The sequence below is a fragment of the Hermetia illucens genome, chromosome 2 (assembly GCF_905115235.1).
Source record: "Hermetia illucens chromosome 2, iHerIll2.2.curated.20191125, whole genome shotgun sequence".
Lineage (NCBI taxonomy): Eukaryota > Metazoa > Arthropoda > Insecta > Diptera > Stratiomyidae > Hermetia > Hermetia illucens.
Window position 1 is genome coordinate 96,788,763 of NC_051850.1, and position 11,612 is coordinate 96,800,374.

Genomic DNA, 11,612 nt, shown 5'->3' on the forward strand with positions numbered 1-11,612 from the left:
TTTAAAATCCCATAGCTCCTTTGATAATGAGAGTTTGAATAAAGGCGGCTCTAGTTATCATTAATAAGAGAGGCAACACAGGCCCCAAACAAAATTCCTGGAAATTCGCAAACTCTTCTGCAATGGTTTAGACACCAACATCTCCGTTAATATTGAGTTTTCGACAAAAAGGAGCGAAATTACGATCACTAATTCAGTGGGAAAACAAACGTGGAAAATGCCTTATGTTGCTACAAACCAAGTGAATGGACATGAACTAAGAATTCTTCTCAGACATAAATGTTGGGACTATCCCAGTTCCCGTGGTACCATTATACCCCTCGGAAGGTTTCATGACCCAAAGCCACTTCAGATGAATCCCCGAGCAGACGCGAGTCTTATAGCCTTTATTAATCCCTGGAGCATTCGCCTACTGCTCACAGCCGGCAAGTCTAAGTTAGTACAGCGTTTCCCGATGCCACCACATGGAGATTCTCTTCTCTTCTTCTTCCATACCACCACCTCAGAACACAAACAATTGGGTACGTCGGATTTTCACCCGCTAAATGACCCCACCGCCACTTGTATTGGTAGTGCACCCACTAACTTGGGTGTAAACTTTTGCTCCGCGAAGTTCTTTTAAAGACCATTGAATTTATAAAGCTCAATTCTGGGGATAAGTAATTATCTCAAACATTGAGTTACTACAGCGAGCACAATCAAAAATATTGCGAACGATTGCCGATGTCCCATAGTACGTAAAGAGCCCAAGAATCCACCAGGACCTGAAAATTCCAACTTTCAGATTTTGCCTACATTAAGTTAGTATTTGTTGTACGTTCAAGATTTGAAGCAACTTTTCTGTTTAAAAAGTAAAATTCCGTTACATTGACAAATGGCGCTGTTTTACAGTGATAACATAGTAGCTGTGGTGTTTTTGCGATGGAGAAAGACGGATCGAAAATCAGCCGTGTCCTGAATGGCAAACGAATTTGAAAGCAATGAAAGGAGAATTAATTAACTGTTGTTGAACTATCAGGAAGGTTCAACGTACACCATTCCACCATAGAAAAAAGAACTCGATCCCTAAGTTATGTTTTGATATGAAATTGAAATTTGATACTTGGGTTCCTATGAATTATTTCTGAGAAACAAGGGAAATCACACATCACACATAGAAAAAGATCAGAACGTTTTCTTTACTGCATATTAGTCACTGCGGATAAGAAAGGGATTCTTTTCAAAAATAGCAAACGCCACAGGAAGAAGGGAGACCGCCTAAACAATTGCGTTTTACACCTGAATAGATAACATTTTTTACTATTTACTCAGTGGGAATGAGAAATGGTTTTTTTTTATAGAAATGGCAAATGCCGCAGAACCGTTTGCAACAATAACGAAACATCCCCATGACATGATTTCACCCCGTAAGGTCTTATTGTGTGTTTGGTGGAATATTCGAGGGATTATTCACTGGGATCTATTATCACGCAACCAAACCCTAACAGGAGAAGTGCACTATGCCCAGCTAGAACGTCTCGAGACAGCGTTGGAAAAACATCCATCCCTGCTGAATTGAAGTAATATCATATTCCACCATGACCAAGCCAGGCCTCATACTGTTGAATTTAGAGAAAAATGACGGAGTAAGGTTGGCAGTGGATCTAACCCCCGTATTTTCCTGACCTTGTCCCCATTAGATTTTTTTTTTGTTTTGTTCTTTGGGCAATCATTCGGAAGGAAGGGATTTTTTTAAAGAAGGCGCTGTAAAAATCTGGTGAGTTTCTTCTTATCAAAGTCGTCTGAATGTTCACATTCTCTAAATGTGGCAACTCCGCTAACAGGTTTTCTGAAATTGCCTCCTTTTTATCTACGCCACTCAGAGATTACCAGATTTCAAACGCTTTATTCCTTAAGCAAGTCGGGAAATCGGAAATTGGGCGCTTCAGGTATGAAAGGTTTTGTTTGCTTCTTGTGTGAGTACATTCGAGTGTAGAACTATCCTATTTGTACGTAGCCCGTTATTTACAGGGTAAAGACAACTTTGAGTTACTGTAACTTTGTTAGTAATAGTATGATTTTGATCAAGCTTGGAGATAATATGCTTCATATTATATTTTATACTACTACCAACTTTTATAACTATGAGATAAACCTAAAGGGGGTTTTACTCAATTTTCCCAAAAATATGGTAATATACTATCATTAACTTAATTTGAACAGATATCGATATGGAGAGTATTTTGAAGCCTGGGCACCATATAGAGGCAGCTTCATGATTCTTTTCAGATTTTTCGGTTGAGTAGTTTCTGAGAATGAGTCCGTTAAAGAAATCATCAATTTCCATCCCCCCCCCCCCCGCCACTCCCCACCTTTCTAACAAATCTCAAAACTAAAACCAGCTTCAAAAAATACTAATTAAGACCTTTCATTTGATACCCCACATGACTATATTTGGTGAAAAAAATGCTTACATCCCCCTTTTACATGTATGGGGACCCCCCCCCCTAAATCGCAACGTAGAAGGATAACACTCACTGCATGTCTGGGGGTTCACAGGTCCCACCTTCTCACCAAATTTCGTGTCAATTGGTGTAGCTGTTTCTGAGAAAAGTTCCTGTGGTAGACAGACAGACAGACATTGAACCGATTTTAATAAGGTTTTGTTTTGCAAACAAAACCTTAAAAAGAGAAACATTTTCCAGATTTTATTTTTGTTTGTTGTTAATCACTCGGCACACTGTTTTTCTGAGATAACTGTAATTTTCCAGGAAACATACAAAATGAAAGCAGAAAAAGTCTGTGTGCACTCATCGAATTAGAGAATTCTGCGGAATATGACGTTTCAAATGCACTTTCCCGAAATTGTCCTGCATCTATTATTAATCGGTTTTTATTTATGAATTGGAAATCAAGCAAAAGTTCAATAAGCAAATTTGACCGGATACCATCAGGAAATATTTAAAAAGGCTGGATACCGTGGACAAGCCGCGCTGCGAAAACCTTTCATTTTACCAATTAATCGAAAAAAGTGCGTTGCCTTTGCTAAACAATCCAAATCGTTTTGGAAGGATGTTTTGTTTTCGGACGAAAGCAAGTTTTGCATTTTAAGAATAAATGGCATTCCACAAAGAAAATTTACTTCCAACAGTGAAACACGGTGGTGGTGGAGTAATGGTTTGGAGGTGTATGTCGGTTAAAGGCGTAGGTAACCTTGAGTTTATTGAGTCAAAAATGGATAAACTAGCTTATCTTAATGTTTAAGGAATAATCTAGAGCAAAGTGCGCAAAATCACGGCTTGGGTCTGTTGGCCTCTATCAGAGTGTTGGCCTACTATAATGAACGACGCCTCGCGGTAATGGAGTCGAAAATGTGGGGTAGAGGCTAGTGGCGCAACATGCCTTGATCACATACGAAATAAGAATATCCACGATCGATATTTAGTTGCATTGATGGTAGAAAATTGGGAGGGAGGCGTCTTCGATGGTATGAACATGTAATTCGCACTGACGAGAACTCATTTGCCAAGATTGATCCGAACATCCAAATCTATGGAAAACGACTAAAAGACCGACATCCAGATCAGCCCTTTGACCGAGCAAAATGGCGAAACCGATCAAGACGAGCCGATCCTGTTTTTGAACGGGACGAAAGCTGAGGAAGAGGAAGAATCCTCCTATAACGCCTCCTTCATATCAATAAGACGTGTCAAAACGCATTTTTCTCATAACATGATTTGTCAAAATGTCGCGCAACATAACTAACAATTTTCAACATTTTTACATGAAAATTTACAAAGAAACACATAAGTAAGTTCATTGTAATTATCTTTAATGACTGATCAAAGTCATTTTTTTAGGCGAGATTGAACAAATTTAAACAACTGCTAGACAATTCTCTAAAAATCTATATATCTAAAATTCCGTACGTCATTCTCTAGCTACACTGATGCAGATTAAAACAATTAAAACAAGTTTATTGTAGATACACACAATTTTGCAACAACATAGTTGATTATACATCGCATGATACTAGCAGGTTTCATGGTAATCGTATTGAAATCAACAAAGTTATACTGCATCAAATTTGTACTTTTCATGAGAGAAGCCTACACCACAAATCATTCCATTACATTAGCAACTACTAAAACCAGCTTGCTATATCTGAGTTGACTCGGTGAGTAAGACACGCAGTCAACTTAACCACTTTGCATTCGTAAATACTAATACGAATAAATTCTTACGATGATTTTCTATGAATACGAGTGCATTCGTATTCAAAGAAGTGAATATTTCGACATTTACACAAGTGAATACGAATATGGTTGTATTTTTACGTCCGAAAGTGAATACAAACGTATTCATATTTGCGAGAACGAGTTCTGTTGGATTAATATTTCTAAGTCCGAATACGTTTTTTTTATAATGAAATGTTAGTATTCGCCTAGAGAGCGGATATTAACATCTTAGTGATCTTATCATGTTGTAGGTATGTACGGTGGAGTCGGCCTTAATTTCCAATAAGAAAATTGAAAGGCGTTGCAAGTGTAGACAAAAACGATTGTGCATGAAAACTTGAAAGATATTTTTAAGCCTAAAATTACAGAGCAAAGACATATTTTTCTTCCTCTGTGCTTGTGTCAGGTAAATATTTATGCCAGTATCAGACATCAGACAGACAAATGTCTGTTCCCGATGATTGTTTCAGACATAGTCTACTTCTGTATCACGCAAATGTCTGATCCTGCCTCAGCGGAATTAACGAAGCAATTATCTCACACAGTACGTGCATATAAATAATTGGCATTTACGAAATAGACACATATAAATATTTAAGTTTCTTAATGGAATTCAGCTCAGTGGTTAGAGCAGAAGGCCGCGGTTCAAATCTCACTGGTGGCAGTGTGATTTGTATCATGATTTGACATGGATACCGGTCGACTCAGGTGTGAATGAGTACCTGAGTCAAATCAGGGTAGTAATTTCGGGCGAACGTAATGCTGACCACATTGCCTCCTGCAGGGTACTGTAACCGTGTAGTGTACCGTTACGGTCTTGAATGAAGTGCTCTAACACACTTCAAGGCCCTGATCCAATATGGATTGTTGCGCCAACGATTATTATTATTATTAATGGAATTCACAGTGGACACTTACATTTATGCGCATCTCAATTCGCCATTTCAGCTTGCAACCAATAAGTAGTATTCACTTGTGTAAATACCGAAATATTCTCTTTTTCGAATTCGAATGCAGAAAGTCATCGTACGAATTTATTCGTATTCGTATTTATGAATACACAATTTGCCCAACGCTGCTTTGATCGAGGACCATATGAGATTACGTTGAGACCATATGGAATTTATATTTACTTTCTTTTTTGTTTTTTACTCAATTGTAAATTGAATTTATAAGAAATATATAATAATAATAATAATCGTTGGCGCAACAACCCATGTTGGATCAGGGCCTTGAAGTGTGTTAGTTCAAGACCGTAACGGTACACTAGGAGGCAATGTGGTCAGCATTGCGCTCCCCCGAGATTATTACTGTACTCAGGTACTCATATTCACAGCTGAGTCGACTGGTATCCGACGTCACCACCAGTGAGATTTGAACCGCGACCCGTATGACAGCCTTGCGCTCTAACCACTCAGCTATCCGGAAAATATATAGTACCATAAAGTTGGATATGAATATAAATTAAAAGTAGATTAACAAAGCGTCAAATTTATTTTCTTCCTTTGAATTTACTACACTCTAATCTAATCTAATCAAGAAATATCAGCACCACATTGAAGCCAATAGTCTGAAATACAATATACAAAGGTCCTATACGTATATAAGCCGAACGTGTCTTCCTACCTATAAAATATTGAAAAATTTCTTTCAAACGCTATCATCTGAAATTCATTTACTAAATGTATTACATTAGGAACTAATCCGATTTCTGAACCGGACAACGCCTAAATGAGGATAAGAAAACGGTAATTACCAATTATATGTCCACACCACCTACGCTTATCAAATACTCAAACCATTAAGGATTATTTTGATGGATAGTGAATGGTGAATGATTTCATGAGATCACAATGGTTAAACGGACATGGATTCCGAGATAAGAAATGTTTGCCCTTTTTTCGCTTTTTAAATTTTTTAGTAAGATTTTGTGCGGAACAAAACCAAATGGGAATTTTAAATAAATTTAACTACTATTAAAAACGTTATTGGGTGTGAAGATTTTGTATTTTATATGAATCAATTCACTCTATGACATGTATGACGTCATCCTCATATAAAGTGGGCGCATCCGAACTGTAGGAAGCATGGGAATGTTATTTTATGTTTATGTTAGATATTAACATACATATGTATAGCACCAGTGGATGGTCTATATTTATGAATTTAATGCCTACATGTATATATTTGCAGTTTAGAAATGTATGAGGGACTGTTTTTAACTTTCAGCTATGTACAGATAGGAAAACGTGCATAGAAAGTTCCTCACATAAGATGAACGCAAAACCTTTATACTCTAAGCGTAAAGCTTCCGGTATTCCGACTTGCTTGTGATTTCGCCGTTAGCTAGGTCAAAAAAAATCTCAGAGAATTTGTTACTTTACACTCTATATCAAAATAGAGGCCCTGAAAGTCACTTCTTTAAAGTTGGGCAAAAATTATAATAATGTTGATAACAACTAATAGAAAAAGATCCAAAAACCGAAAGAAATTACGTGCACAGTCTATGTAGGCTAACCTTTACTTAATCTCGCAAATACTTCATAACAGCAATATTAATTTCTAAAACTTATAATGAGCTTCAATCGTCGCAACTAGGGGTGATATTTTCATCAGAGAATCAAGCGCCTTCTGTACTCTGACATCTTTAAGTAATTCAATTGTTTCTGGATCACTTTGAATTGAATGAATCGTGGGATATACCAAATCATTCTTACTATCTGTTATCGACGGTTTATTGAGAATGTTCAATATTTTCTTCTGCAATTCGATCTCCGGGTCAGGCTTCACAACTGCAGGCTTTGGATTCAGCAATGGCGGAACAGGAGCACTGACATCTTCTCCGATTTCAGCCTTCACTTGCTTCTGCCTTTGCTCCATCAAATACTTGATAACCCTATCGTATTGCAAGACAGTAATTGGTCGATTCTCAGCGAGCAAGTTCAGTAAGGCCTGAATCGCTTCTGGGTGCCGGTGAGCTGAAGTGGAAGTACTATTACTCACAGACGGAAGAGATATAGGTAAACTTTCTTGCATCCGCTTCATATGGATTGCATTCAGCTTTTCTTGAAAATTAGAATAGATCAAATTAATAGCATCCTCCACTGGCATGTTGCGATGTTCTGCCGGTTCGCCATAAAGAATATTCACTGTGATGCTTCGGTGCTCCTCATTTTGCAGAGTGACAAGAATGGCGTATAAGCAACCTCGTCCCGATATATTCGCCAATACCTTACCTATAGGAACATCTTCATTCGGAAAAAGGAGATCAACTTTCAACCCTATCCGCTTTAGCCGCTGTTCAATATACTCAGCGTATTCTCTGGAAAATAGAATCGAATAAATTCGCAAATCGAATGAATACCCAGAAGCTTACGTGTTCGCTTTGTTCACTACAATTATCTCGCAGTCATTGTAGTCCGCTGCCACCGATGAATGGTATTGCTGGAGCATCGCTTGTAGGGACACTTGCGGATGAGACTCAGCGTTGTGGTTTTCTGCTTGATTTTTAGCTTTAGGCTTGCCCACACCTGCATTCCGCACCGTAATTTTGTTGCCTTTGAATAAGGAGCCACTCGTTACGGAAGCCGCTTTATTCGCTACCGCTTCTGATTCATACTGAACAAAACCAAAATTCTTTTGAACCAGAATACTCAAAATCGTACCATACCGCCCAAAGATACTCTCAATTTCGTCACGCGTCGTATTTTCCGGTAAATTACCTACAAAAATTCGATTTCGAGCGAAAGCCGGATCTCGTATCAAAGCATAGTTCCCCTGTTTCGGTTGCTCCATATTCACGATTTGGTTCATTTCCTGACACCTCTACAATGTGAGATAAGGGATAAACAAAAAACTGGTCCTCCAATTATTTATTTACGTTTCTAACCTCAAAATTAGACAGTATACAAAAGCATCTTCTTCTTCTCTATTCTCCGCAGCGGAGAGAATCAAAAGAATTCTAGGGTAAGGGTAAAGTGGCTAGTCCCGCTAGTCACAAGTAGAGCAGGAAACGGAAAACATATACAACAGCAACAACTTTCCGATTCTGCTCATACAATGAACTCACGGATGTTAAGTCAGAATAGCAATGGCTCGACTTATTGCTCCGAAGCGGAGCAAAGAGGTAAATAGTTCGTGAGAGATAAGACGCGGCGAACTTCATATGTATTCAAAGAAAAAAATCCTAAACTAGCAAACCATCAAAAGCTTGTTCTTTTCAATATTATTCCTAGAAATTGGAGCCAACTATAGGACAGAAAATTCATCCAGCACTGTAGCCTTGCCGAAACGACAAATGAATTCCCATCAGAAAAACGACCGCACTCGATACTTCCAACCAAAGGTTTGTTCTTTCATTTCTGCCAGAGTAAGTGAAAATAATTGAAAAAAAAAAACAATTTAATTGCCTAAAATTCCACAATGAACTATTTTACAGGAAAAGTCATCACCGCCACTGTTATCGACTGTAGGCATTATGGAGAGCGAAAACTACTTCCCGCTATCACAAAACAAACACGGTGCACAATTTATTAACTCCACTAAACGATTGCCACTGGATTCCCAATTTTCAAATAACAAACGATTCGCAAGTACGCAAAGCACAAGTCAATTTATAAAAAAAGAAAGCACCGCTTCCTACGTAGATATCAAGCTGAAATCGCTAGGGGACTGCAAGCCCAAATTTCAGAATAAAATTTTCGAAACAGAAGACAAGTTTACGCGCTATCCACAAAATAATCATACTCAATACCCTAACAGAGATATTGACACCATCTCCATTACATCCGAGGATATTTCAAACATAGTCGATAAACAAATTGCACTTCACAGGAAGAGAAGAGAGGAACGAATTCAAAGCAGGAGTCAATCTTCAAATCCCATTTGGCAAAGAATGCACAGTTTCGAAAGAAGTTCGAGAATTTGTGAACGGAACTCTTCCAGGAACCACAATAAACATTATCGAACAAGTTTCTCGCAAACGGAACACATGCCCCCAATAGTTGGAGCATTGAATATGGACATATCTTCAAAGCCAAAAAAGTATAAATTAACTGATAATCATATCATCGAAATTGCCAATTTTTTTAATATAAAAAGACATAAATTGAAATTGGCAATAGAAAATGTTACAAGTGGAATTGCAATTGGAACAGATATTTCTGATGATGAGGTAATTAAAACTAGCCAAAGCCCAATAAGAAGAAGATACTCTAATTCTCAACTCACGGGCCGATCAAATATATCAAAGTGAAGGTCAGGTCAAATTTACTATGCTTTCCGTATCATAATAAAGCGAAAATAGTCTTTCATTCAATGGATTAGTATCATTGTGGTAACAATGGATCACTTTTTAAGGATCGGTTTACTGTCGGTTACCAATTTTGGCGGAAAGGTAGGAACTGTGAACGTTCATCATATCGCATACGGTGAGTAACATCATTCTACGTCAAATTTAAGCGGGGGTTCCCATACATGCAAAAGAGGGGTGTACATTTTTTTTCACCAAATATGATACCTCACATGTATCAAATGAAATGTCTCGGTTAGTGTTTTCCGAAGCAAGTCTAGGTTTTGACATTCGTTGGAAAGATGGGGAGTGCGAGGTGTCGAAATTGATCATTTATTTCACGGACCCATTCTCAGAAACTACCTTACCGAAAAAAAACCAACAGGCTGCCACTGTACGGTGCCTAGGCTCCAAAATAACCTCCATTCCGATATCTGTTCAAATAAAGTTAATAATGATAGTATATTACTCTAATTATTATTAATTGACTGTAAACCCCCCTTAAGTTCATCCTAGAATCACGAAATTTTTATAATAATGTAGGCTGTAATATAGAGCATGATCCCCAAATTTGGTGGAAATCACACTATTATTAACAAAGTCTAATAGGTCAAATTTGCCGCTTCTGTGTGTTATTCAAAACTTCGAATGTCAATATGCGTATATTACGTGCTAGGTACTAATGGGGCAAATGTCCACTCAAATATTTCTATAAGAGAAATACACAAAACCTTTCGTGCCTGAAACTTCTAGAAGAATCTAGCAGTTACTATTCTATTTCATACTGGTTCCCAGGGCATAGAGGTACACCTTGCCAATGCAATAGCATCAATGCGACATCGGATTCACGCTAAACCCCAGCAAAATTTCCAGGGTAAAATAACAAAAATCCCATCCTCTTACCTCGCCTAACTCCAGAATTTCCAGCTTATATCGCTAAAATTCTTGCTGAAGTTAGAGCAAGCAAGCATTCAGGGCAAGCTCAGAACTTTCGTCGAGTAATTTTCACACATTTCAGAATTTAATTATAGGCCGTTGACGAAAGCAGATGGTAGCCGAAAAATCAACCTTTGAGGTATGGTAGTCGTTTCTGAAGCATAATAAAATTCGAGATTTGCAGATTGATAACTAACCAATCTCTATCTCTTTTAATTGCTGTCAACAAACAAATTGATTTTACTTTCCTTTTAGTCAATGAATTTAATTTAGTTTATTTCCACGAATACCTTCTTCAGCGGAATTCCGCTGTTTGTTTGGAGATGAATTTGGTCAATGTAAATACGCCGGGCGCAACACGCAATACCATAATTGCCTTTTTATTTACTTATTTGTAAATTGTGTCCGGATGAATGGTTAGACCACACACGTCGTATGGAAGGTCTCGATTCGAATCTCACTGGTGGCAGTGGAGTTTGCATCGTGATTTAACATCGGATACCGGTCGACTCAGCTGTGAATGAGTACCTGAGTACAGTAATAATCTCGGGGGAGCGCAATGCTGATCATATTGCCTCCTACAGGGCGTTGTTATCCTGTAGTGTACCGTTAGTCTCGAATGAAGCGCTCTAACACACGTCAAGGCCCTGATCCAATTGGATTGTTGTACCTTCCTTAAAGACTTAAGGATGTCATTAGATGTTTTTGATATAATATTAACGTAAATTATAAAGGTGCCACCTTCCAGAAGGAAGCTAGTGTAGCTCATTCAGTCAATGTCACAGAGATAAATTGACGCTCCGAAATGTCAATTTCCCATAGTACATCTAACAAGTAGTATCCACACTCAATGGACCGGACTTACGAATGTATTGGGGAAGCTTATCCATATACATCATAGGCACTAAACCACATGTAGATACTACCGGATGTTGTTCTTTTTACCCACATTTATAGAAACAACTATTAGAAGAGACGTCTAAAAAAGTGAAAGAAAACACCGGATCTGTAGAAGTGTACTATTTTCCATGTCATCGATTCTAAGCTGTTGAAACGATAATGGGATGGTGAAAGGCGGAAGGCAGGGTGCTTTTGAAGGAATTTACAGAGAATCCTCTTTTTCTTTAACCTTTGTTCAACTCTAAGTTTAAGATCGCCGTAAATTACGC

At 38.0% G+C, this 11,612-nt stretch overlaps 1 protein-coding gene across 1 annotated transcript; it reads right to left on the bottom strand.

Moving 5' to 3' along the window:
* Positions 1-5,691: 5,691 nt before the first annotated feature.
* LOC119650162 (nuclear receptor coactivator 5) lies at positions 5,692-8,228 on the bottom strand. The gene is made up of 3 exons (XM_038052709.1): positions 8,107-8,228; positions 7,594-8,042; positions 5,692-7,539 (listed from the first exon to the last, which is right to left on the bottom strand). The coding sequence occupies exons 2-3, from the start codon at positions 8,028-8,030 to the stop codon at positions 6,780-6,782; spliced, it is 1,197 nt and encodes a 398-aa protein (XP_037908637.1). The 5' UTR covers positions 8,031-8,042; positions 8,107-8,228; the 3' UTR covers positions 5,692-6,779.
* Positions 8,229-11,612: the final 3,384 nt, after the last annotated feature.